General features: G+C 47.3%; 5 protein-coding genes across 7 annotated transcripts; 1 reads left to right on the top strand and 4 right to left on the bottom strand.

Annotated features, from left to right (window-relative positions):
* Positions 1 to 1,498: 1,498 nt before the first annotated feature.
* On the bottom strand, positions 1,499 to 6,709 carry tmem116 (transmembrane protein 116). The gene is made up of 11 exons (XM_061081982.1): positions 6,659 to 6,709; positions 5,848 to 5,894; positions 5,623 to 5,686; positions 5,375 to 5,506; positions 3,578 to 3,682; positions 3,373 to 3,422; positions 3,208 to 3,291; positions 2,980 to 3,115; positions 2,756 to 2,900; positions 2,500 to 2,579; positions 1,499 to 1,778 (listed from the first exon to the last, which is right to left on the bottom strand). Exons 1-11 carry the CDS (start codon positions 6,707 to 6,709, stop codon positions 1,608 to 1,610), a joined length of 1,065 nt encoding a protein of 354 aa, XP_060937965.1. The 3' UTR covers positions 1,499 to 1,607.
* Positions 6,710 to 7,975: 1,266 nt separating this feature from the next.
* LOC133013790 (transcriptional repressor RHIT-like) lies at positions 7,976 to 10,297 on the bottom strand. Its single transcript, XM_061080836.1, has 3 exons — positions 10,223 to 10,297; positions 9,926 to 10,091; positions 7,976 to 9,212 (listed from the first exon to the last, which is right to left on the bottom strand). Exons 1-3 carry the CDS (start codon positions 10,271 to 10,273, stop codon positions 8,542 to 8,544), a joined length of 888 nt encoding a protein of 295 aa, XP_060936819.1. The 5' UTR covers positions 10,274 to 10,297; the 3' UTR covers positions 7,976 to 8,541.
* A 539-nt stretch (positions 10,298 to 10,836) lies between these two features.
* On the bottom strand, positions 10,837 to 14,386 carry LOC133013788 (gastrula zinc finger protein XlCGF57.1-like). The gene is made up of 4 exons (XM_061080834.1): positions 14,316 to 14,386; positions 13,399 to 13,484; positions 11,694 to 12,361; positions 10,837 to 11,217 (listed from the first exon to the last, which is right to left on the bottom strand). The coding sequence occupies exons 1-4, from the start codon at positions 14,384 to 14,386 to the stop codon at positions 10,837 to 10,839; spliced, it is 1,206 nt and encodes a 401-aa protein (XP_060936817.1).
* A 3,894-nt stretch (positions 14,387 to 18,280) lies between these two features.
* Positions 18,281 to 19,789, bottom strand: mrps12 (mitochondrial ribosomal protein S12). 3 transcript variants are annotated; one of them, XM_061081224.1, is made up of 3 exons: positions 19,730 to 19,789; positions 19,039 to 19,089; positions 18,281 to 18,746 (listed from the first exon to the last, which is right to left on the bottom strand). In XM_061081224.1, exons 2-3 carry the CDS (start codon positions 19,085 to 19,087, stop codon positions 18,364 to 18,366), a joined length of 432 nt encoding a protein of 143 aa, XP_060937207.1. In that variant the 5' UTR covers positions 19,088 to 19,089; positions 19,730 to 19,789; the 3' UTR covers positions 18,281 to 18,363. The 3 variants fall into 3 exon arrangements, with proteins under 3 accessions (XP_060937207.1, XP_060937205.1, XP_060937208.1); XM_061081222.1 differs by having other exon boundaries at positions 19,620 to 19,783; XM_061081225.1 differs by lacking the exon at positions 19,730 to 19,789 and adding an exon at positions 19,567 to 19,633.
* A 45-nt stretch (positions 19,790 to 19,834) lies between these two features.
* On the top strand, positions 19,835 to 26,399 carry zgc:153896 (uncharacterized protein LOC569930 homolog). The gene is made up of 6 exons (XM_061080833.1): positions 19,835 to 19,867; positions 20,751 to 21,060; positions 22,025 to 22,170; positions 22,488 to 23,111; positions 24,239 to 24,461; positions 26,338 to 26,399. Exons 1-6 carry the CDS (start codon positions 19,835 to 19,837, stop codon positions 26,397 to 26,399), a joined length of 1,398 nt encoding a protein of 465 aa, XP_060936816.1.
* Positions 26,400 to 26,914: the final 515 nt, after the last annotated feature.

Genomic DNA, 26,914 nt, shown 5'->3' with positions numbered 1-26,914 from the left:
ACTACAATATAAAAAACAAAATATTCACTAATTATGCAGCGTTTCTGAAACAGAAACAAACTTTCAGAAAGGTCAGAGGTCGTGAACGTGAGGGAAGGAAAGAAAGTTCTAAAAACAGGAGTAAATAATAAAATGGACGCCGGCTGGATTCCTGCTGCTCCAGTTCCCGACTCCTGTGTTTGTGCGAAAAATCTTCAATGATGTAACCTCGTGACAACATTAATTCAGGGTTATTTTTATAATCAATAAATATAAATGATGTTGAACAGGGTTAGAAGATAAATAATATAATAATATTCAACACATTCTTATTCTTCACATTTTACACCAACGACATTTTCTTCACATCGGACGTTGGCTTTGTTTTTCTCAATAAAAAAATCTATAACCTCAACAAAACCAGTGTAAACTTATTTTATATATTTTGTATTTTCAACATTTAAATTTAGAAAAGTTAAAGAACCACTTTAAAGTTGCAGCTGCTTTGTAAACATTTCATCTGAACTCTTCTCAAGGTGAGAGAACAGAAACTGTGCAGGAGACACTTGGGTTCAGATCTGATGACGTGTGAACGTCCGTGTTCCAGAGAAGTGGAGGTCAGAGGTCAGGTCAGAGGTCGGATCAGAGGGAAGTCATTGTTCCAGGGCGGGGGGGCGGTGGGGAGCTCCTAATGAGGGAGGCCTCCTGCGTCAGAACGAGTCCGGGGGCGGACCGGTGGTTATGTGGTGCAGCCGCCTCAGAGACGACCAGGGGGAGGAGCCAGGTCCCAGCCTCTGAGGTCACAGACTGAGAGACTCTCTCTCTCTCTCTCTCTCTATCTATCCATCTATCTGTGTATCTATCTCTCCATCTCTCTCTATCTATTTCGCCATATCTCTCTCTCTATCCATCATCTATCTATCTATCTATCTATCCATCTATCTATCTCTCTCTATATATCTCTCCATCTATCTATCCTTCTCTCTATCTCTCCATCTCTCTCTACATCTATCTACCCATATCTCTATCTGTCCATCCTGTCTTCACTGTGACCTTTGACCTTCATCAGAACATCTGCTCTGAACTCCTCACATCGCTGAAGACTTTTAATTTGAAAAGCCAGAATCTGTGCAGAGCTGAAAACGATAAAAAAAGTTTTTCAGATGTAAATAAATCAAACATTCTTCAGCATCAGTTTCAGCATCGACCTGGTCTGAGCTGCTGAGACGGTTCAGTGAGTTCTTCTCGTCCACGGAGACGTGTGAGGACGTCTTCGTCTTTTCTCTGATGAACTCAAAATGTTTTTATTTGTTTTCAGACGAAACTCATTAAAATATGATGTTTTCTGTTTCTGTTCACAAACTGAACACTGGTGTTGTGCTGAGGCTGAGCAGCAGGTGTCACATGACCTGGAGTAAACCGTCTGTCTCTTTCAAATCCTGTTTCTGTCCTTCTTCCTCTTGACGTAAACCCCCCCCCCCTCTTCTTCTTCCCCTTTTCACAGGTTCCACACGGCAGCTGGACGCTCGGGTCCTCGGGGTTTTCCCTCGGTGGAAAGTGAAAGTTCAGACTTTCCCTCTGGTGTCTTCTCTGCAGGTGTCGGGACACTTTGTCCCTCGCTGTCTGTCTCAGCTGATGTTGGGCAGCGCCAGGTAGTTTTTCTTCTTCTGTGACGACAGCAGCGGCGTCTGAGTGTCCGCGTCCCGAGACAGAATCGACCTGCCGGCCCGGCGCAGGCTGGTGTGCATCCAGCCGTAGACCAGACAGTTCAGGAAACCCTGAGACGCCGAGGTGAACGTCTGTGGACAGAAGACGAGACACGGAGAGGTCAAAGAGATTCTACTGGACAAGTTCACGTCTTCAGTTTCTAAGGTTTTGTTTCTAACGTCTCAGTGACAGAACACATGGAACCGTGTGATCGGGACCTTTGACTTTTCAGAGGAATCATGTCCTGATGGCGTCTCAGATGGAGACGCCAGCAGGACATGAAGTCCGGAGAATGTCCACAACTTAGTGTCGGGGGTCAATATGCAATATTTACATATTTGCACCAGCACCATAACAAGCATATTTGAATATTTGCACTACTGCACAAATTGAACATTCATCTGTAAAGATATATATTTAGATGTATATATTTTATTTTCTATTTTAAATTTTTGATATTCTATTTCATTGTTATTCTTTTTTATTATTTTTATTCTATTTTATACTATTTCTATTTCTATTTTATTTTTTTTGGGTTGAAATTACTGAGCATTGCTTAAAGAGAGAGTGTGACCCAAGCATTTCATTGACTTCATGTTATCTCTGTTCATTTGACAATAAAAAATCTTGAATCTTGAATCTTGTCTTCCACGTGGGGACAAGGCAGCGAGGTGGATCCGCCCCTAACCAGCGTGCACCATGGGACATGATCTGGGACATTGTGATGTCACGTGTAAGACAGATGGACATCTGGTTGAATGGGAGGAGCCAGAGTGAACATCTCTGATTGGTTCTTAAAGAGACAGTCCTGACCTGAGAGACGTAGAGGACGGCGGCGGATTCTCCCTGACACGCTGACGGCTTCACCAGCCGCAGGAACGCCAGCGCCACGGCTGAGGGAGACAAACCGTTTAAAAGAAACATATACACATATACATTTATACATATATACATTTATACATATATATATCTTAAACCTGCTACTTCCATCACTGGAGCCGTAGCAGCCAATCAGAAAGCTCCCTGTCCCGTCCCTCAGTAACCATGGTGATTGAGTATGGGGACAGACCTGGACCCCAGCAGAGGACGAAGACCAGCGGGTACAGCAGCATCCGTCGGTCCATCAGGCGGAAAGAGGTCCGCTGCTCGTTGCCAAGGTAACCGCTGGAGGTCACAACCCGCCGGTAGATGCACCGCGCCTTCACCACGAAGACCTACAGCAGCGGGAGGAGCCAGGCGGCCATCTTGTTTAGCGGTAAATGAACGGACACGTTTCCACGAGCGCAGACTCACCGTGATGATGAGGAGCGTGAGGACGAAGGTGATGAGGAAGACGGCGATGGCGTAGGTGTGCAGCAGGCGGCAGGCTCTGATTGGCTGCTGGAGCTCTGAGGTCAGGTACAGCGCCCCCGTGTCCATCAGCAGACACCTGGTTCACACACGACACGCAGAGAAAACATCAGACCAACATGAAACCGAGTTCTCTTCATCATTTAAAAGCTTTAATAATCACGTCCTCACCTGTACGGCTGAGTGAAGTTGGTCTGACATTGGCTGAGGTTTCCCTGTATGAAGACGGGCGTCATGAGCAGCAGAGGAACCAGCCTGAGGACACGTGGGCGCCGTCAACACGCATGTTACATGTATGTTCTTACAGCCTGAAGCTACATGAAGATCTGAACTGACCCTGAGAGCAGAGCCGTGGTCCGATCAGCTGTTCTCACCCGGTTGGAAAACTGGGAACAAAAGAAGAGGAAGAGCATCTCGTCTTCATCATGGATTCACATGTTTCATCACATCTGACACAGGCTGCACTTTATTGTGTAGGTAATCTGTGAAGGTCACACACGTGTACCTGAGTGTGTGTCTGTTGTGTGTCTGTTGTGTGTACCTGTACAGAGTATCCCTCCAGGCAGCTGCAGAGCTTCTCTCTCACTCCTCTGTAAAGGTTCCACATGTAGTTCAGTGTGTAGAAGAACGAGGACATGTAGAGAACCTGACGGAACAAACACACACTTTAATCAAGAGTCATGTTGTGTGTCTCCATGGGGGGTAGGGGGCGTGATGTTGTGTGTCTCTATGGGGGCGTGGCCCTCTAACCCTCCTACAAACGAGAGGAAGATTGAAACTCCTCCCTCTTCACGGAGGAAGCAGGAGGAGACACTAGTGAAGGACACAAGGAGAGGAATTGGGACGGGGCCGTAAACTCTTCTTCTGTGGTACTGGTGTTCACGTGCACGCTGGTGTCACGTGCACTCTCTGTTCACGTGCACTCTCTGTTCACGTGCACGCTGGTGTCACGTGCACGTCTCTCAGGGATGAAAGCTGCAGCTGAGCTCTGAACAAAGGATGTAGGTCAGGAATGTTCTCTCCTGTTTTCTCTTGTGCGGCTCCACTTCCTGTCCCTCTGATCCAGAAGCATCAACATGCACGTCATTCCAAATGTGCAGAATCAGATTCGGTGAATCACCTTGTGTGACGTTTGCTTTCAGAAGCGTTTCTCCGGAGGAAGTCGAGAGTTTCCTGAACAGTTGAAAGTCAAATTCACGTGAAGGTTCCTGATTCTAGAGAAACTCTCCGTGGTTTGACCTTTGACCTTTAGCTGCTGGAGAAGGTCACAACTTAAAGAGACTGAAACTGAAACGTCAGTTGTGTTACCTGCTCCACATTGTGCAGGTTGTAGCAGTGTGTGTTAGGTTGTGTTATGTTGTGTTACCTGCTCCACAGTGTGCAGGTTGTAGCAGTGTGTGTTAGGTTGTGTTAGGTTGTGTTACCTGCTCCACAGTGTGCAGGTTGTAGCAGTGTGTGTTAGGTTGTGTTATGTTGTGTTACCTGCTCCACAGTGTGCAGGTTGTAGCAGTGTGTGTTGTTGTGTTACCTGCTCCACAGTGTGCAGGTTGTAGCAGTGTGTGTTGTTGTGTTACCTGCTCCACAGTGTGCAGGTTGTAGCAGTGTGTGTTAGGTTGTGTTAGGTTGTGTTACCTGCTCCACAGTGTGCAGGTTGTAGCAGTGTGTGTTAGGTTGTGTTAGGTTGTGTTACCTGCTCCACAGTGTGCAGGTTGTAGCATTGTGTGTTAGGTTGTGTTATGTTGTGTTACCTGCTCCACAGTGTGCAGGTTGTAGCAGTGTGTGTTGTTGTGTTACCTGCTCCACAGTGTGCAGGTTGTAGCAGTGTGTGTTGTTGTGTTACCTGCTCCACAGTGTGCAGGTTGTAGCAGTGTGTGTTAGGTTGTGTTAGGTTGTGTTACCTGCTCCACAGTGTGCAGGTTGTAGCAGTGTGTGTTAGGTTGTGTTAGGTTGTGTTACCTGCTCCACAGTGTGCAGGTTGTAGCAGTGTGTGTTAGGTTGTGTTAGGTTGTGTTACCTGCTCCACAGTGTGCAGGTTGTAGCATTGTGTGTTAGGTTGTGTTATGTTGTGTTACCTGCTCCACAGTGTGCAGGTTGTAGCAGTGTGTGTTGTTGTGTTACCTGCTCCACAGTGTGCAGGTTGTAGCAGTGTGTGTTGTTGTGTTACCTGCTCCACAGTGTGCAGGTTGTAGCAGTGTGTGTTAGGTTGTGTTAGGTTGTGTTACCTGCTCCACAGTGTGCAGGTTGTAGCAGTGTGTGTTAGGTTGTGTTAGGTTGTGTTACCTGCTCCACAGTGTGCAGGTTGTAGCAGTGTGTGTTAGGTTGTGTTAGGTTGTGTTACCTGCTCCACAGTGTGCAGGTTGTAGCAGTGTGTGTTGAGGCGGCTGCAGCGCTCGGAGAACGCAGCGGCTCCGATCAGCCAGCAGAGGGCGAGCAGCAGGTCGGACACGCCCAGCAGGAGAAGCGGCTGAAGCTGAAACACAAAGTCACATTGTGCTGATTGGTTTTCCTCTGCAGCAGCAGCAGAGTGTGAGTCTGTGTGTGTGTTTGTGTGTTTGCATTGGTCATGTGACCCAGCGAGCGACTGACCTCCGGCCTCCGGCGGAGTCTCTGTGACATCACACAGACGATGACGGAGCCCGAGCCCAGAACACTGTAACACAAAGCAACACAAAGCAACACACGTCACTTCATCACGGATCAGTCATCAGATCCTGTGAGTTACACATGTCAAACACATGTGGGTGAAATGAAAGTGTAGAAACAGACTCAACAGATCCTCACACTGAGGTTGTGTGTGATGACATCACTGACCTGAGCAGAGCCATGAGCAGCTGGACGCACCTGACGGCTTCATACACCTGCGACCGGGAACATCAACATGTGAGGAAGCAGAACCACGATCAGAACCAGAGACAGAAACAAATCAAACCTTTGGAATAAATCACCAAACATGAAATATTCACTGAATATCAACTTAACTGTCAAAATGCAGAAAGAAAAATCTACTTCTGACTTCCATCCCTTCTGGCTGACACTGATAGTGATGTCACAGTGATGTCACAGTGATGACACGTGCAGACATGGAGTTTGTGGGATTATTGATTATTGATCAGAATTAAAACCTCCGGTGTGAAGATGAAAGATAGAAAACGAGCAGCAGCTTCCAACACGTTCACGTTTCTCATCATCAGGAAACTCATCCCTTTATAAACTAATAAATCACAATAATAATCATATATGTAAATATATGGAATGCAGCAGGTTGCTTCTCGTGATGTTCTTCACATGTGAGCAAACATCCGGCCAAACAGTTTGATATTTTCTTCAGTAAAAGTTAAATATCACAATAAATAACATGAATCTTGTTTTGTTCTGTTTGCACGTCTCTGAGCAGCAGGTGTGATTTTAATCTCTCTGATAAAAGTTCAGTTTTTAGGTCTGATGTTAAATCTGATTTCACTTCTTCTTAAAACAGCCGAATCGTCTCCTGAGCGATTATTGATTATGAATCGACGAGAGGAGCTCGGGTGAAGAGGCGATGAGACCAGAGGACAGAAGACAGTTTGATATTCTCTTCAGTCAAAGTTAAATATCACAATAAAAGACAGAGGACAGAACTGACCTCAGACCAGTCCACCGCGGCCGTCGTGTTGCTCTCGGACCTGTTGGACATGTCGGACATGTCGGACATGTTGGACATGTTGGACATCATGTTGGACATCATGTTGGACATGTTGGACACGTCCTGCTGGAGGTTCTCAGATCAGGTGGAGAAGAGGAAGCTCGGAGCTGAGGCTCGATGTGAAAGTGTCAGAAGAACCTGCAGCAGCCTGCCTCTTATCCTGCAGGGGGGGGGGCTGGGGGACAGAAGCACGTCTCCGGGACATGTCCCTCTGCTGCCATCCTGTGGACGGTTTTCACACGACACACACAGAGCGTCTTGTGGCTGTAATGCATTCTGCAGCCTCTAGGGGGAAACTGGATTTACTGCTCATCACATAACTATGACTATAGATATCATATATAAACACTAGATGCCTCGGCCGACAGAGTCGAACGTCACCACATGGCGGCCATCTTGCCAGGGTGGCTCGCTCACCCATAACATTGTATTGGTAGTGGTAAATAACCATAACTTGCTCAATTTTCAGCCGATTTTTAAACTGTTTGGTTTGTTATAAACGTCAGAGATGTAGCTATGACACTGCATACTTATGAATAATTATGTTATTTTTCTAAACAATTTAATAATTTATGCAGTGTCATAACTACATCTCTGACATTTATAACAAACCAAACAGTTTAAAAATCGGTCGAAAATTGAGCAAGTTATGGTTATTTAAAAAGTACGCACCACTACAACACAATGTTATGGGTGAGCGAGCCGCCTGCAGCAAGATGGCCGCCATGTGGTGACGTTCGACTCCATTGGCCGAGGCATCTAGCCTTATATGTCTATGACTATAACCTTAACATATTACATTATTTATTACTGACTCTACAATGACACCTGTATCTTTTTACACTGCTGACTCCTCCCTCCATCACGTGACCCCATGATGTCACCACACACCTCCTCATCATTCTCTCCAGCTGCTGTCGGATGTTTTGTGTCTCAGTCACTTTATTGAACATATTTAAAACACGATGACATTAGTTTCCATGGTTCCTCGTATAACGTGTATCTGTCGCTACGCAGACGTAGAACAGCCAATCGGGAGTCAGTGTCAGTTCCCGTAGAACAGCCAATCAGGAGTCAGTGTCAGTTCCCGTAGAACAGCCAATCAGGAGTCAGTGTCAGTTCCCGTAGAACAGCCAATCAGGAGTCAGGCTCATCTGTCAATCATCAGCCTGTTTTTATATCAAACAACTGATTAAATCCAAACTGATCAGAAACACTTGAACAAACATCAGAGAGAAGAACGAGCTAAAACGACAGAAACTTTACAAACATTTATTTAACGTCTTCTTTGTTTTTCTGTTTGGTCCACGTCCCACCTGCTAACATGGAGGAGGAGGGGTTTATGGCTTGTACTGCAGCCGGACACCAGGGGGCGATGGCGATGGCCTAGTGTCACTTCCACGAGTTCTCATGACGTCCATCTTTATTTACAGTGTGTGGGAAAAACAAGCAATGCAGTAGAAACTATCGACCAATCAGAGATCAGTTCAGAGTGGGAGAATCAGATCGATGTGTCAGGATAACGTTAGCCTAGCGTTAGCCTAGCTTAGCATGAAGGCAAATGAAAAGCTCCCGACACATTTAAAGGTCACTGAAGAACGTTCTGTCTCTGGTTTATTCACCAGGAACAGAAATGTAAAAGCAGTTTATTTGCAGGACGGGTTCAGAGTTCGTTCACCTCGAGTTTCAAACATCAAACCGAAGCTTCAGCTCAACTCTGTGTTCGCTACCAACCCTAACCTCGAGGAACAAGACTTCAGTGTTTCAGAAAACAAACGGTGCTCCGGTTTCAGGAGGAACCGACAAAAACCACCAGATCGATCCTAAGGAGTCTCTGAGGCTCCGCCCACTTCCAGAGCTCCTCCTCCTGGTGAAGTCTGTGGTGAGGTCTGTGACTCGTGCTTCTTCATGTGCTTGCGGTAGATCCTGGCTCCGCTCAGGTTCTTCTTGCAGAGGTCACAGAAGTACGGCCGAGCGGCGGAGTGCGTGTCCACGTGGTAGCTGAGCTCCAGGGCGCGGCTGAAGCTCTTGCTGCAGAGCGGGCACTGGTAGCGGACCCCCGAGTGGGTCAGCAGGTGTGTCTTCAGAGAGCAGCGCTGCTTGAAGCTCTTCTGGCAGACGGAGCACTGGTGCGGCCGGGCGTCGGCGTGCAGCCGCTGGTGGCGGCGCAGGGCGCTGGAGAAGGTGAAGCTCTTGCCGCAGGCGGAGCAGGTGAAGGGCTTCTCCCCGGTGTGCGTCCTCAGGTGCTCCGTCACGTGCACCTGCTGCGTGAAGCTCCGCCTACAGGTCGGGCACTGGAACGGGCGCTCGCCGGAGTGAGTCCTCAGGTGCTTCTGCAGCGACGAGGCTTTGAAGCAGTCGCGGCCGCACACGGGACAGAAGTGTTTCCCTTTCCCCTCGCCATCGCCACGCCCCTCGCCACGCCCATCACCACGCCCATCGCCACGCCCGTCACCACCCCCGTCAGCCGGCGTCGCCGAGCCGCTCGCCGAGTCTGCTGGGAGAAAAGAATCCCACAAGGTTTTAGTTTTAGTTAAAGCTGAAAGAAAATGTTCTTATTTTCTATTTCTCCAACTTCCAGCCTGAAACTGGTAAATATAATAATAATAATATTAATAATTCTCCAAACGTCTTGTTTGTACCTGAAGAGAATCTGAACTCAAAGTAAAGGAAAGAAACTGAGCATCACCGGGTCGCAAGGGAAGGAGAGAGGAGGCGAGGGAAGGAAGCTCGGGAAGGAGGAGAGAGGATGCGAGGAAAGGAAGCTGGAGAAGGAGGAGAGAGGAGGCGAGGGAAGGAGGAGAGAGGAGGAGAAGAGAGGAGGAGAGAGGAGGCGAGGGAAGGAGGAGAGAGGAGGAGAAGAGAGGAGGCGAGGGAAGGAGGAGAGAGGAGGCGAGGGAAGGAGGAGAGAGGAGGAGAGGAAAGGAAGCTGGAGAAGGAGGAGAGAGGAGGCGAGGGAAGGAGGAGAGAGGAGGCGAGGGAAGGAAGCTCGGGAAGGAGGAGAGAGGAGGAGAGGAAAGGAAGCTCGGGAAGGAGAGAGGAGGTGAGGGAAGGAGGAGAGAGGAGGAGAGGAAAGGAAGCTCGGGAAGGAGGAGAGAGGAGGCGAGGGAAGGAGGAGAGAGGAGGAGAGGGAAGGAAGCTCGGGAAGGAGGAGAGAGGAGGAGAGAAGTGAGTGAGATTCACTGAATAAAGAAGCTGTTCAGTGACCTGTGGGGGGGGCCCTCCACTCCTCTTCCTCTCCATCAGAGTTTATCAAACCGCCGACGTCTTCGTCCTCGTGTCCTTCACCGTCGTCCTTCCTCATCGCCGAGCGGCCGGGGTCGTCATGGTTACCAGGCCGCGGGCTGGATGACTCGGCTGAACGCTCTGAGTCCTGAGGATCAAAGGAAACAAACCTCATGTTCTCGACTGGAACAGAAACAGAAGCTGTTGATCCCCCCCCACCCCCCCCCCCCCCCCTCTTGTTAACAGAAGCTGTTGAAAACCATCGAGGTGAAAATGTACATTTCTTATCTGCTCGTCCAGTCTGTCTTCCTCTTCGTCCTCCATCTTCATCCCTCTGTTCACCTCCTCCTGCTCCTCCTCCTCCTCCTGCTCCTCCTCCTCCTCCTCAAGCTCCTCCTCCTCCTCAGTTTGCAGGTTGGACCAGATCTCCTGAAACAGACAGAACCACTTTCATCTTCATCCTTTGTTCTTGGATCTTTTTCTGCAAACCTCCACTGAACCAACAGGTCGACTCGTGATGAGTCTTTGTTTTGAGAAGACGGACTTGTCTTCTCCTGAGACTTGTCTCTGTGGGGGGGGGGGGTCGCACCTGGTCGGGGGGGTGGGCGATGAGTCCGTCTCTGAGGTGGATCCTCATGTGCTGGTGCAGCAGGTCGGGCCGCAGGAAGCTCCTGGAGCAGAGGCTGCAGCTGTGAGGCTCCGCCTCCTTCTGAACAGGAAGAGAAACGTGATGAGATGAAGTTTGATCAGATGGTTTCAGACGTCGTCAGATCCAAGTTCAGAACTCTCACATAATAACAAAGCTCTGTAACGCAAGTGATTGTGTGAACACACTGCCCCCCCCCCTCAGTGAACTTCCTCTGGTGAGAAGAGGATGAGACGACGGGTTGGAGTCATAGAGGAATCATCTCAGACCAGAACTCCTTGATGCTCACCTGGTGGTCTCCTGGTGCAGGTGGCCCCTCGTCGGGGGGGCCCTCTCCCGGGGGGGCGGTGGTGGCGGCGGGGGGGTGCTCCTCTGTGCTGTGGACCTCCAGGTGCCTCCTGAACGCTCTCTGCACGGAGAAGCTCCTCCTGCAGACCGGGCAGTGGAAGGGTTTCTCTCCGGTGTGGGAGCGGACGTGCTCCCTCAGCCGGGACGCTCGGGTGAAACCTCGACCACAGGTGTCGCAGCTGAAGTGCGGCGCCCCCTGGTGGAGGTGCTGGTGCAGCTGCAGCTTCTCCTCGGTGGAGAACCTCTTGTGGCACAGGAGGCAGCTGGGAGACGTTTCCCCCTGAGGTTCCAGACAAGGATCACACAGATGGAATCAAGCAGATTTATGAGACTTCAACAGATAAACAGTATCTGTGGTAGTTTGTATTAATGTTTTTATTATGATTTTAATGTCAAACTGTAAAATATCAGACCTCAGTAACATCTTCTATCTTTATATCTCTACAGTCCTGACCCATGTGACCCTGGTGCTGGATTCAAACATCTGTTTGTTGTGATGCCGTTAGAAGATTAGAGATAACCAAAACTAAAAGAACCAAAAACCATTGAAACATACAAAGCTCTCGCTCCAGTCATAGAAACACTGAACTGCTTTTCTTACACTCGGTGTTTTACTGATGTTTGAAAACTTGCTCCTGCTCTGGACCTCTCCCCCCCGATCAACCCTTCAGATGGGAGTCCCTCCTCCTCTCCACCGTGTCCTTTGGCTCTGAGGTGGTTTCTGGTTCTGGTTCCATCACCACACCCTGGACTCACCCTCCTGGCAGCGTCCAGCAGCTCCTGCTCCTCCTCGTGTCTCTGCAGGTGTTTCCTCAGCAGCCCCGGCCGGTTGAAGCTCTTGTGGCACAGCGAGCAGGGGTGTGGCTTCTGTCCCGTGTGCAGCCTCACGTGATCCCTGAAGGACGACGGCGTGGAGAAGACCTTCTCACAGAAGGAGCAGGAGCGCAGGTTCTCCTCCTCGTGGCTCTTCTGGTGCCCGCTGAGCCCGGTGCGAGAGGCGAAGCGCTTGGGACACCGCGGGCAGGAGAACGGCCGCTCGCCCGTGTGCGTCCGCTCGTGTTGGACCAGATGGCGCCGCTGGACGAAGCCCCGCCCACACACCGAGCACTGGTGCGGCTTCTCCGCGGCGTGGCCGAGCCGGTGGCGCCGCAGGCAGCCCAGCTGGGCGTAGCGGACCCCGCACACCGGGCAGGAGTACGGCTTCTCTCCGGTGTGGACGCGCTGGTGCACCGTCACGTTGATCTTCTTGCTGAAGCGCTTCCCACACACGGAGCAGCTGTGGGGTTTGTCTCCTGCGTGCGCCGCCATGTGGTCGGCGAGCCGGGACGGGCGGGAGAACTCCCGGCTGCATTCTGAGCAGCGGTGACGGTATTTACACCGAGCGCTGCCGGGTCTCCGTGCAGGTCCGTCCGGATCCGGTGCTCCTGCAGGAGACCACACTGACATGAACATCTACAGCAACATGAACATCTCCAGCTGCTCCACACAGGCACATCCCAGGTCTAAACACAGCTGCATTTCAACCAGGTTGCCTTTTGGCACATTTAAAACAATATTTGTCAACTTAGAGATATTTTAAATATTTAAATCCAAATGTTAAATGTTACACTTAAATGTTAAATCTAAATGCTAAATCTAAATGTTAAATGTTAAATGTTAAATCTAAATCTAAAATCTAAATGTTTCGGGTGAAACTAAATATTTAACTAATATGCAAATTCAAATGCCGGTAACAGGAAGTAACAAACCGGCATTTGAATTTGCATATTAGTTAAATATTTCGTTTCACCCGAAACATTTAGATGTAATATTTAGATTTAGATTTAACATTTAGATTTAGATTTAACATTTAGATTTAGATTCAGATTTAACATTTAGATTTAAATTTAACATTTAGATTTAACATTTAGATTTAAATTTAACATTTAGATTTAAATTTAACATTTAGATTTAGATTTAACATTTAGATTTAGCATTTAGATTTAACATTTAAGTGTAACATTTAGCATTTGGATTTAATTATTTAAAATATCTCTAAGTTGACAAATATTGTTGTAAATGTGCAAAAAAGTGACTCAAAAATTCACACCAGTTTTTTAAACATGGTTTGAAGCTAAATGTGACAAAATGTTGCTGTTATTTTCAGCGTGAGCTGCTTTACAAACGGCCATCCCATAATCCAGAGCTTCTCATTAGGCTGGAGTGTGTTTTCACTAGAGCTCGACTCATTTAGATTTATCAGTATAATGATTATTAAATATGAGTGAGCAGGATCCACTCTGCTCCTCCAGGTTCTAAACCTCAGAGTCACCACAGGCTGATTCCAACAGGAAGTCCTCCTGAAGCACGAGAGGCGTCTCACAGGAAGTCTCTCCCGGCAGCTGACGACCTCGAACACAAACAGCCCCCCCCCCCCCCCCCCCCACATGTTTAGATGAAGGTGGAAGTTGGAATCTCTGACCTTGACATTCCTCTCCCGTTTGTTCTGCTTCAGAGTTCACTCCATTCATCTCCTCATCCTCTGCTCCACCTGGAGACCTCTGACCTCTGGAGGAGACACAAGCAGACGTCAGTCACTTCCTGATCAGATCCATTCTACATTAGAAGAGTCTGAGGCTCCTTCCTGCTCCGGTGGAGGAAGTCCAGCGGCTGAGAGCTCTGGAAAAACCTAGAAAGTAGAAACCAGAAGAGTAAAGTAGATTTATTTTGGCCTTAAACTGTTGTTTGGATGTTTTCCAGAGTTTCTCTCTGTTGAAGCTTCAGTGTTTCACTGTGAGCTCCTCTCCTGATGTTCTCACGTGTTCGAGTCCGACCCGACGACCTGCTGCTGCTCCACAGGACAAACACTAACTCTGATAATGGGCCTGATTCAGTTCTTATCTCCACAAACTCTCTGGAAATCTTCATCTTCTTTGTGCATGAAACTGCTTCATCCCCAGCGGAGGACCCCCTGCTGTGTTCTCACAGGTTCTCCTGACCTTCTGCAGACTTTATACTCGGGGGCCAGGCAGAGAAAGTCTGAAGATAATGCAGAGCCTCTCACTCGGCCGTAATGTTCACACATGCACCGGAGGAGGAGGAGGAAATACAGGTCTCTGTTTGGTTCATGTGTAAAAGCAGCTTACATAAACATCGTTAATCTGATAGGTCGCTCTAGAGATGTTCTACAGATAATGTGTTTGTGGTTTGTCTCTGAGTGTTTCTGCCAAATGTGATGAAATTCCCTACAGCTGTTCTGAAAGATCACAAGAACATGAGGTTGCCATGAGCTTTATCTTCAACCACCAAAATGTTATTATTTCATCTTTGAGTCCAAATAAACAATGGTATTAAATGTGAAGAAATTCCCTCAAAGAGTTCCTCAGGTATCGTGTTCACGAGGATGGGACGGATCGACCGGACGAGGACATGCTGCCCCCGGTGGACGGCTGCCGCCGGCACAGGGACATGGAAACAATGGAACTGAAGAATCAACAGTTGGAAGATGAAGCTGAAGGAAACTTCAGAAACGTGGTCAGAAGTTTAACAGCAGACTCAAAACTTGGAAAGTTAAAGTTATAATTTACTGGAAGTTGAACGTTGAACAAAATTCTAGAATTAACTGAAATATGATTTCTTGTAAGAGAAAATACAAATCATGAGGCAGGATCTGAATTTCATTCATTCAAGAAGCTGAGAGTTGAAACTTAAATCATTTACTTACAAAGACATAAATAGGGTTGGGTATAAATATAAAAAAACAGATATTTAGAAAGATTACAAATCACACTCTTTGGTAATTTGACCGGGAGTTGTCGAGGTCAGTGAACACGAGTCTGACTCTGATTCTGAGTCTGTGTCGTCTTCTTCTTCTTTGAGGTTCCAAAGAAGAAGAGGAAACCTCCACGGTGCAAAACCGCCATCTGTGTTCATCTCCCTGTTCCAAACACTAAATCAATATTTTTGAAATAGTCCCTGAGACGACTCGATCTGTGGCGTCACTGAATCTATGATATCAAAGCGATCTGTGACATCAAGGGAATCCTCTTGTTTGATGACATGGTTCTAATCCTTTAATGTTGATATTCATCCTGAGAACTGAGAAGGAATGAAGAGAATTCGATGCAGCAATTCACCATTAAACAAGAAGAAGAAGAGGTTAATGTATGAGAACCATGGGATGAAACCAAAGGTCAGGAGGTCATGTGCAGCCAGCGCCCCCCCAGCGTGATGATGAGGGACACGAGGGAGAAGAGACGGAGCGCCGAGCAGGACGCCGGAGACACGAGGACGCAGCTCAGTGAGCAGCTGGAGGAACATCTCCACCTGAGGGAGGAGGAGCTGAAGGAACATCTGCACCTGAGGGAGGAGGAGCTGGAGGCCATGAGAGAGAAGTACAAACTGACTGAAGACTGGTACAAAGATCTAGCAAACACCGTGGCTTCAGAGGCCGAGAGCTACGCAGAGGAACTCAGGCAGAGGAACACCAGTCTGGAAACTAAAAACCAGGAGCTCAGTGAGCAGCTGAAGACCACGACAGGGAAGTTCAGACCGGACGAAGACCTGTGCACCAAGTCAGCTGTCCAGGCCGGTGAGGACACAGGACAACGTGAGGACACAGGACAACGTGAGGACACAGGACAACGTGAGGACACAGGACAACGTGAGGACACAGGACAACGTGAGGACACAGGACAACGTGAGGACACAGGACAACGTGAGGACACAGGACAACGTGAGGACACAGGACAACGTGAGGACACAGGACAACGTGAGGACACAGGACAACGTGAGGACACAGGACAACTGCAGCAGACACACACAAGTCTGAAAAAGAAACATCAGGAGCTCAGTAAAGAACTGGAGACGATGAAAGAAAAGCACCAACTGACCAGAGACCAGTGTGAACAGTTCAGTTCAAAGTCCAAGGAGGACGCTAGAGAATTCAGACGGATGAACTCGAGTCTGAAGAATGAAAATCAGAAGCTCAGAGAACAACTGGAGACGGTGAATGAGAAGTACATGAAGGTGAAAGCTTTGTGCAAACATCTGGACACGGCAGCTGCAAAGAGCACGGGCGAAGCAAAGAGAACCAAACAGGTTAACATGAACCTGGAGAAGAAGAACCAGGTCCTCAAGGTGAAGATCTCTGAGATGCAGAAGACTAAAATGATGTTAAAGCAGCAGCAGGTCAGCAAGAGCACAGAGGAACCGAGAGGCAGGAAGAAGCACCAGCTGCCTTCAGCTCCACCAAAGAAGAAGAAGAAGAAGAAGAAGAAGAATAAGAAGAAGCTGTGGAGGAGGTTTTATCGGTTCTTCAACTGTGGATTAAAAACAATCAGGAATGAAGAAGGTTGAGCTGGAATTCACTGAATCAGATTCAGCTGAAGCTTTAATCCACAAAGACTTCCACTTAGAGCTTCAGCATCTCCGAGAAGTCTTCAGGTTCAACCTCTTTCCATAGGACTCAGTGTCCACCTGGTGTCTTCTTCAGTGTCCACCTGGTGTCTTCTTCAGTGTCCACCTGGTGTCTTCTTCAGTGTCCACCTGGTGTCTTCTTCAGTGTCCACCTGGTGTCTTCTTCAGTGTCCACCTGGTGTCTTCTTCAGTGTCCACCTGGTGTCTTCTTCAGTGTCCACCTGGTGTCTTCTTCAGTGTCCACCTGGTGTCTTCTTCAGTGTCCACCTGGTGTCTTCTTCAGTGTCCACCTGGTGTCTTCTATTGCTATGGAGGAAAAGTTATTTTGTGATCGTTATCTTTGGTGTTTTATCTCCGAGCCTCAGTTCACACCTGCTCGTCCTCCTGGTGAAGGAGGAAGCATCTTCTGAGGGTTTCATCTCTAAAGAGCTGGTGAGAGAACCAGTGAGTGATGGTCCCAGTTTGACCAGTTGATCATGTGATCAAGAAAGTTTGGTCCCTGGTGTTTGATCCGTTGAATCATTATTAATATTAGTGTGTCTGTGTTGTGTGTCTGTGTTGTGTGTGGACTGCTTGAGCATCCAGAACCGGTTCAACACATTAGAAGATGAAATCTGGATAATAACTCTTCTGGAGAAGAGCTGCAAATACACTTATTCCATTTCATTTTAAATGTCTCTCAAACTTGGCTTTAACTCAACGCAGCTTCATGTGAAATTGATACTAAATACAAGCTTATATCATTTTTAAAAAATAATAATTGTCTTATCCTCTTTGTGAAATTCATGGTTCGGACAGAAAAAGACATTTAAATAAATGGAAAATGAAAACAGGCGTTTTAACTGTTTCCAAGATACAGACTCGGTTAATCGACGGCGGAGAAGCGGATCACCGGATGTGCAACACATCGTCAGACTGAGGCTTTAAGATGTTGACTCATCGAGCTGTAATGCTAAGCTAACAGCTAGCCTGCAGATCACAGCCTTCACAACACGAAACGTTACCGTAGATTTCTGACGAGCAACCGAGCAAGTCACCGGGAACCAGCGCCTCCTGACGGGGGGGGGCAGCCAGGAGCCGGGGGGGCGGCTAGCGTTAGCTTAGCTTCTCCTAGCGTTAGCTTAGCTTCTCCTAGCACTAGCTTAGCGTAATCCAGCTGTTCTCCAGCTGTTGTAGCTGAGCTCCACCGCCGCTGTGCCGATGACTCGTTTCTTCTTCGGTGGTGTTTGATGTTAAATGTGTGAGTTAAAGTTCAGCTCGTCTGGTGACGTCATGTCAGAGCCCGCCGCCAGGGGGCGCAGCTGAACTCAGAGGTCTCCTGGTGCAGCAGCCGCTCGGTGCTGCCGCCGCCGGCCGGACCGAGAACTGCAGGAACCTGCTGAGGAGAAACCTAATAATATTCATCTGCTACTGGAGCTGATCACGTGACCTTTACATGCTCCTCCCACACACTGAGAGAAGAAAGAGTCTCTACTGTCATAACATTAATAATAACATTAATAAACTCAACAATGAGAGTTCACATTTGTTTTAATATCAGGTTATTCAACATGACTCCATGTGCAGTTCACCCACTCGGCCACAGGAGGGCGCTCACGCTCACCACAGCCATGAGCTGCTGTAAACAAACATCAAACAGTTCCTCATGTTTTCACCAGACACGTGTAAATATGAGAAATCAAACATGTGACGTCTTCACTGGAGATTTAAACGTTTCAACACTAATGAAATCAAACAGTCTCAGGTGAATCTGGCGTCTTTATTATTCTTCCTCAAATATGAACTTCATGAATTAAAGTTGAAACAAAGAATCATTTCGATCATTCTCATTATTCCCATGTGTCACAGACATTATGATCCAGTGTCAGTTCTGCAGTGACGCTGGAGTCTGAACAGGAAGTGAAACTCTGCAGCCGGTTCCACGTCTCTGTCCTTGATTTTTGACCTTTGACCTTTGACCAGGTCGGCGTGATGACGCAACGTAAAGAGCACAAACATTTATAAACAGCGGCGCCTGAGCGCTCTCTCTCTACTGCTTCTTCTTCACCACGTGGGCACAGTCATATTTGCCCCTGACCACGGTGAGCTTGACCCCCGGCAGGTCCTGCGTGCGCCCGCCCTGCACCAGCACCACGTTGTGCTCCTGCAGGTTGTGCCCCTCCCCCGGGATGAACACCACGGCCTCCTTCCCGTTGGACAGACGCACCCGGGCGCACTTCCTGTTGGCGGAGTTGGGCTTCTTGGGCTTCCGGATCATGGTCTTCAGGATCACGGCTTTCAGCTGCGGCCGGCCGAACGTGGCGCCGAGGGCCTTGGGCGGCGGCTTGGGTTTCCCCTGCCGGTGCATCTGGTTGAGGGTGGCCATCGTCCTGGAGAGGAGGCGCCCCCCCCAGGCAGAGGCGTGAGGCGAGGCTGCAGGAGAGAACACGTTTAATACGACACATTAGATTGACTGCTAATTAATATTCATGAGCTGAGAAGAGAATGTTTGATCTTCTGTGAGAAACTCTTCATGAAGATTCTCTACGGTTTGAGTCGTTCTGCACTGAAGCTGCTTCCAGACAAACTGGAAGAAGCAAGTTTATCTGCAGACTTCACCCCCCCGACCTCATTGTATAAAGTCTGTATTAATCCAGGAGAATCTGCAGTTTGGCGTTTAGCTGCCAGACTCGTGCTCAGCGGACGTGAAGGAAAGTAAACAAACCTTGAATCAGTGACGTCAGAAACGGCCTCAGGCTCCAGAACGAAGACATTTCTGAAACAGATCAGATGTTTCTGTGGTTAATAAACAGCTGATCGATACAACAGGTTCCAGAAGCAGATCTTAGCTCAATATATAATAAATATACATATATATATAATGTCAGGGACACGTGGAGCTTCTCCTCTTCATCACGTCTCATCAACACATGCTACTGACGTCATCTCCCAGGAGACGAAGAACAACATCAAGTTTGAATTAAACAATAAACATTAAATAATTACGAGTTTGTTTCAACATGGATCTGTTGAGAAGATTCTTAGTGTAACTACATGGTGACATGCTAACTACATGCTAACTAACTACATGCTAACTAACTACATGCTAACTAACTACATGCTAACCTGTGCCAACGAGTACTAACCTGCACTAACTAGTTCTAACATGTGCTAGTCCAAGGTGACATCTTTAATTAAACCTGGATCTATATGAAGCTGTCTCCGTGCTACATGCTACATGCTACATGCTAACCTGTGCTAAGCTAACGGACGCAGCGCAGAGGTCACGTGGTTTCAGGCACCAACCTGCTCCGTCAGAGAACCGGAACAGACCGGGGAAGACAACCCGGAAGTCACGAAGCTTTCTTTAATTGTATTGCGTTTTTAAATACAAAAATAAATAATCAACTTTAAACCTGAGCGCTAGGGACTCGGACTTGTGACAGCCGGAAGTTACTACATCACCCGGAAGTTATTCTCACAAGCTTCTTTCTTCTTCTGTGTTTATTGTAAACAACGAAATGGCGCATAACTGCCATCAAGTGGAACAGAGGGTGAATTACACCAGTGGCCACTCTATACAAATAAAATCAATTAACTAAAACATAAAATAAATCTTTAATAATAAGTCAGATGTTTTATTCTAAAATACTGGACTGAGATTCAACTACATTCATCTGAGTTTTCTCGACTGTACCAAGCAGATGATATTTTTCTCTGGGGAATCGAACCTGTGACCTGGACCATGTTCCGCTGGCGTTACATGTTCCACTGTTGTTTTTCTGCTTCGAAAAATCAAGTCGTTTTAAATATTGTTGAATTTGTTATTTTGCTGTTTTACAAAAACATAAATGCTATAAGATCAACACTCAGTCGTCTCCTTCACAGTAAAAGCTCTTTAGTTTCTATTTTGTATTTATTTCATTTGTGTTTATTTATCTGAAATATTAACATCATTTGATTTTTGCCACAGAAACAAAAAAGCTGAGGCGTCAAAACGAACGAATGATTTCCACAGTTTGAAGGTCGATGACCTCAGAGTTTCTGATGACTAATGATTCATCTCATCAGTGATGAGTCGGCACTAATCTGACTTTATGATCATCTGATTAAACTGAATCTTTGTGCTGATGAAGAGCAGGCGATGAAGAGGAGAGGCTCTTCATCACTTAACCAACATTTCACTTCAGTTCCAACTCAACCATCAAGTATTTTTACTTGAAACGATTATTTAGATTTTCTGGAACTAAACACTTGAAGGGCCCCCCCCCCCCCCCTCAGACGACTCATGATGTGACAGGTCAGAGGTCATTTTAACGGCAGAACGTTGACACTTGAATCTTTAGTACTTTTACGTGTATCTGAGTATTTGTAACGCAGTACTTGTACTGTGGCTGAGGTCAAGGTGAGCTGGCTCAGCAGATCTGGATCTCACAGTTACTCAGTAACCAGCAGGTGAGCGTCCCGCTGCCGCTCGTTCAGACGCTCTCACTCCATCTGACCATGAAGAAGCTGCAGCTGCTCCTGCTCGGCGCCGCCGCCCTGTGTGCTGCCGGGAAACCGGCGAGCAAGGCAGCGGGCGCCAACAAGCTGCTGCTGATCTCCTTCGACGGCTTCAGGTGGGACTACGACCAGGACGTGGAGACACCGAACCTGGACCAGCTGGTGCTGGACGGGGTCAAGGCCAAGTACATCACCCCCCCGATGCTGACCATGACCTCGCCGTCCCACTTCACCACCATCACCGGTAACACATCACTATTATCAGTATTATTATTAATCATTATTATTATTACTTGTACAAAGTGAAAACTACAGTAAAACATGTGAACATTGTTTGTTTAGAAAAATGTGACTAATATTATTTAAATCAGATTATATTTCTGAATAATTTCGTTGAAACTAATGATCTTTTTCACGTTGGATCAACATTAACGTGAACAGTCTTTAAATCAAAACTGCGACTGTTTGATATGAAAAATGAATCATCAATACAATTAAACTTTATTATTATTATTGATCAACTGATCAACTCCACGTCCCAGCTCAACTTTAGCTTCATCTGTCAAGTGGTTGAAACTCTTTGTGTTTTCTATGAAGAAAACCTCAGTTTGTAACTTTATAATAATTCTGCTTCATATCACTGATGTAGAAACGACAGCAGCAGATGTATAAAGTGCATTATTTATTATAAATTGATTTTCGATTGTGGTTAAAAGAAAACTGAGATTCCTAGGTTGATTCTAAAATGTTGTTACTGAAAATCTATTTGTTGAATTAACATTTTTAATAATTCAGTGGTGTTTATGTTTCACATTTTATGTTTTATTTGTGTATAAGATTTAAAATCTTTCTGGTCTAAACGCAGATGAGAGGAAGGTGAGTGACAGGATGTAATAAAGCTCGGAGCACAAAGGTCACACGGAACAGACCAGGCTCTTTACGACATGTTTGTGGTAATAGTGACATCATAAATGATATTATCTCAGATTTATGGACACATGCATTTCCCTGGTTGGTTAATTTCAGAACCTCATTACAGATATGCTCCGGTTGGACCTTCGACTGAGAACGTGCGTGTTGATCAGATACAGAACCTCCTGATCCTTTCTCCAGATTATCTGGAGTTCAGTGAAGTTCATGTGAACAACTTTGTTCTTCTCGTATTGTCGTTGATTTTAAAACGTCTTGTTCTTGTTTGTCTGCGACAGGTCGGTGGGTGGAGGACCACGAGGTCGTCCACAACATGATGTACGACAGCAAGACCAACCTGAAGCTTTCTCACAAACAGACAATGACCAGATCGGCGTGGTGGGACAACGGAGTCCTGCCGTTGTGGATCACAGCTCAGAACCAGGTGGGTCCGGATCCCCTGGACCCGGCTCCTGGACTCATGAGAGGCTCATGAGAAATGATGCTTGTTGAAATCTGCTGGAGCGTGAATCTGGAATAAACATTCATATGAGGTTGTGTTTACATGACGCCTCTGTTAACCTGAAGTGTCTCCATCCACCTGGTGTCCACCTTCACCATGTTAGCAGTCGGGACATGTCTCCACAACACGATCACGAGTGCACGGACTCAAATGAAGTTATCGCCACAAGATGGCAGTGTTCAGAACCGGTTCTATAAGTTCGATTTGATGTCTAAACTGATCTCGTTGTTTTGTTCTAGGGTCTGAAAACCGCTTCCTTCCACTTCCCAGGAGGTGGCGCCAACTACAGCGGTCAGGCGGTGAACCGGGCGCTGGTGGAGGAGTTCGACCACCCGGACGATAACGAGACGGAGTGGCGTCAGAACGTTGACACGGTGATGAGCTGGTTCTCTGAGGAAGACTTCCACCTGGTGACGCTGTACTACGGCGAGCCGGACAACGTGGGCCACGCCAAGGGCCCGGACCACGAGGACAGGAAGAAGATCATCCGCCAGATCGACCGCACCATCGGCTACCTGAGGGAGGCCATCGCTCGCCACGGCCTGACCGACAGCCTGAACGTCATCATCACCTCCGACCACGGCATGACCACGGTCAAGAAGCGCCCTCAGGTGGAGGAGATCATCCTCAACAAGTACCTGAACCTCATCAAGCTCGCCAGCTTCGAGATCCTGGACTACGGCGGGTTCGGCATCCTGACGCCGCGGCCGGGGAAGGAGCAGGAGGTTTTTGATTCTCTATCCAAGGCCCCCAATCTGACGGTCTACCACAAAGACCAGATGCCCGAAAGCTTCCATCTCGGCAAGAGTGAGCGGCTTCCTCCCATCGTGGTCGTCGCAGATCTGGGATTCAACCTGAACTCGGTGAGTTTCACCTGAAACCTTCAGCATCAACTCACGTTTTAACTTCACTGTCTCAGCTCGATTCTTTTCTACAGAAGATTCCTGATCAGCTTCTCACTTTCATGTGCGTGGTTCAGGTCCAGGGAAGTCCAGCGTTCAGCTTCATTCAATTTGGAAACAAGATTCACTCGATATTAACAGTCTTAGAATAAACAGCTGACCAGCGCTCGTCAGGTCTTCAGGTTCTGAGGACTGGGTCCAGGTCTTCAGGTTCTGAGGACTCGGTCCAGGTCTTCAGGTCCTGAGGATTGGGTCCAGGTCTTCAGGTTCTGAAGACTGGGTCCAGGTCTTCAGGTCCTGAGGATTGGGTCCAGGTCTTCAGGTTCTGAGGACTGAGTCCAGGTCTTCAGGTTCTGAGGATTGGGTCCAGGTCTTCAGGTTCTGAGGACTGAGTCCAGGTCTTCAGGTCCTGAGGACTGAGTCCAGTTCTTCAGGTTATGTGGACTGAGTCTAGATCTTTACTTCAGGTTCTGAGGACTGGGTCCAGGTCTTCAGGTTCTGAGGACTGAGTCCAGGTCTTCATGTTCTGAGGACTGAGTCCAGTTCTTTAGGTTCTGAGGACTGGGTCCAGGTCTTTACTTCGGGTTCTGAGGACTGGGTCCAGGTCTTCAGGTTCTGAGGACTGAGTCCAGTTCTTCAGGTTCTGAGGACTGAGTCCAGGTCTTCAGGTTCTGAGGACTGAGTCCAGGTCTTCAGATTCTGAGGACTGGGTCCAGGTCTTCAGGTCCTCAGGATTGGGTCCAGGACTATAGATTCTGAGGACTGAGTCCAGGTCTTCAGGTCCTAAGGACTGGGTCCAGATCTTCAGGTTCTGAAGACTGGGTCCAGGTCTTCTGATTCTGAGGACTGAGTCCAGGTCTTCAGGTCCTGAGGACTGCGTCCAAGTCTTCAGGTCCTGAGGACTGAGTCCAGGTCTTCAGGTCAAACAGACACTGAACTGGTTTTATTAAAGACAGGTGAAACAGCATGAGACACTTTGACTTGTTGTCCTCCAGGTCCTGAGGACTGAGTCCAGGTCCAGGATCTCCTCCTCTACTCGTGTCCGTTCTGTTTCTAATTCCTTTCCTGGTGGTTTTGTTTCCCACCAGAGATTCATCGTGTACGTGAACAAGGGGGACCACGGCTACCACAACGGGGAGATGGACATGAAGACCATCTTCAGGGCGATCGGTCCCGACTTCAGGAGGAACTTCGTGTCCGAGCCGTTCGACAGCGTCCACATTTACCCTCTGATGTGCAAACTGCTGCAGATCCAACCGGCGCCGCACAACGGGTCCACGAGCGTCACCGAGCCGCTGCTGCTGCCCAGCGGTGAGGGGGGGGGGCACAGCAGCCAATCAGAGAGCCACGCCCGGCCAGGCTCTGATTGGCTATATGAGTATTTGCAGTACTGTTATGGTATATTCTGGTCAGCCGAGATGTCGATGTGGTTGTAGAAGTTGATGATGAAGGAAAGGAACGCGGACCCAGTTCTTACAAGTTTAATAATGTTTATTACACAAAGGTCGTGCAGGTCAGGACGAGCTCTAGAGCTCTGAGAACTCACCCAGTGAAGTCTGACCAGCCGGAGGTTAGCTCCGCCCATGACTTCAGGTCACATGTCGTCCCACATGGGGCCTTCTGCCTAAATAAGGACGTGTTTCTGTACCTGAAGATGAAAACACACTGGTCAAGAACCTTCCCTCTACACCCCTCCATTAGCTGGTCAGAGGTCATTCCCTAGGTCAAAGGTCAAAGGTCCTTCCAAAGAGGGAGAGAACTAAGATAAACATCTGGAGGAATCTCTGAGAGTCCAGAAGATAGGAATCATAAATGTAAGATAGGAATCATAAATGTAAGCCTGTCATTATGTTTTAAACACATTCCAAAATCGTTTACTCTAGTGAATACACGACACTATCATTATTATGAACTTTTATTGGAGTATAAGCAGGAAAATGATGCATTAATGTGAGACCAGTGTTTTGATTCCATTAAAAAAGATTGACTCATTATGTACAAATATAGATAGAATAAACTAAACCGACACAGGCAGGATTTTAATCTGTGAAAACTTTAGTATATTAACTAAATTAAATTGTTTGATATTATAATTCAGTTTTTCAAATATTTAGGATATTTCTATTCTTTGTGAAAATAAACTATACGCACACTGATTCTCGGAGTACTTCATGTATCAGAGTACTTCATGTCTCAGAGTACCTCATGTCTCAGAGTACCTCATGTCTCAAAGTACTTCATGTCTCAGAGTACCTCATGTCTCGGAGTACTTCATTTATCAGAGTACTTCATGTCTCAGAGTACTTCATGTCTCAGAGTACTTCATGTATCAGAGTACTTCATGTCTCGGAGTACTTCATGTATCGGAGTACTTCATGCATCAGAGTACTTCACGTCTCAGAGTACTTCACGTCTCAGAGTACTTCATGTCTCAGAGTACCTCATGTCTCGGAGTACTTCATGCATCAGAGTACTTCACGTCTCAGAGTACTTCATGTCTCAGAGTACCTCATGTCTCAGAGTACTTCATGTCTCAGAGTACCTCATGTCTCAGAATACTTCATGTCTCAGAGTACTTCATGTCTCAGAGTACTTCATGTCTCAGAGTACCTCATGTCTCGGAGTACTTCATGTCTCAGAGTACTTCATGTCTCAGAGTACCTCATGTCTCAGAATACTTCATGTCTCAGAGTACTTCATGTCTCAGAGTACTTCATGTCTCAGAGTACCTCATGTCTCAGAGTACTTCATGTCTCAGAGTACCTCATGTCTCAGAATACTTCATGTCTCAGAGTACTTCATGTCTCAGAGTACTTCATGTCTCAGAGTACCTCATGTCTCGGAGTACTTCATGTCTCAGAGTACTTCATGTCTCAGAGTACCTCATGTCTCAGAGTACTTCATGTCTCAGAGTACCTCATGTCCCAGAGTACTTCATGTCTCAGAGTACCTCATGTCTCAGAGTACTTCATGTCTCAGAGTACCTCATGTCCCAGAGTACCTCATGTCTCAGAGTACTTCATGTCTCAGAGTACTTCATGTCTCAGAGTACTTCATGTATCAGAGTACTTCATGTCCCAGAGTACTTCATGTCTCAGAGTACTTCATGTATCAGAGTACTTCATGTCCCAGAGTACTTCATGTCTCAGAGTACTTCATGTATTAACATTGAACTGTTTGTTTGCAGGTGGATCACAGCTCACAGCTCCAGTGTCTCTGCTGCTGCTGGTCCTGTTCACTGTGCTGTAACAGGTCCAGGATCAGAACCAGGATCAGGTCCAGGATCAGAACCAGGATCAGAACCAGGATCAGAACCAGGATCAGGTCCAGGATCAGAACCAGGATCAGAACCAGGATCAGAACCAGGATCAGGTCCAGCATCAGATCAGCAGGTCCAGGATCAGGTCCAGGATCAGATCAGCAGGTCCAGGATCAGATCAGCAGATCCAGGATCCAAAGGGCTTTAATTTGTTAACTCTTATGCTAGTGACATCATCATATCTATCTGAATTATTATTGGTTCATGTTCATCATGTGTTTTTTCTATTTGATTAAATGATTTTCTGGTTTATTCTGAAACGTTTCAGTCGAAAACAGATCAATTCAGTTTGTAAATAAAAAACTGTGAAGACACTGATCCCACCAAATAAAACAAAGATGGCCGACATGTCAGCTCCCAAAAGTGAAGCCAAAACATCTGCATCGCCCCCTGGTGGCTGGCTGCAGTATAGCTTATAAACCTCCTCCATGTTAGCAGGTGGGAC

Source organism: Limanda limanda, chromosome 11, assembly GCF_963576545.1.
Source record: "Limanda limanda chromosome 11, fLimLim1.1, whole genome shotgun sequence".
Taxonomy (NCBI): Eukaryota; Metazoa; Chordata; class Actinopteri; order Pleuronectiformes; family Pleuronectidae; genus Limanda; species Limanda limanda.
The sequence above is the reverse complement of the archived record's forward strand: the minus strand, read 5'-3'. Positions and strand labels throughout refer to the sequence as shown.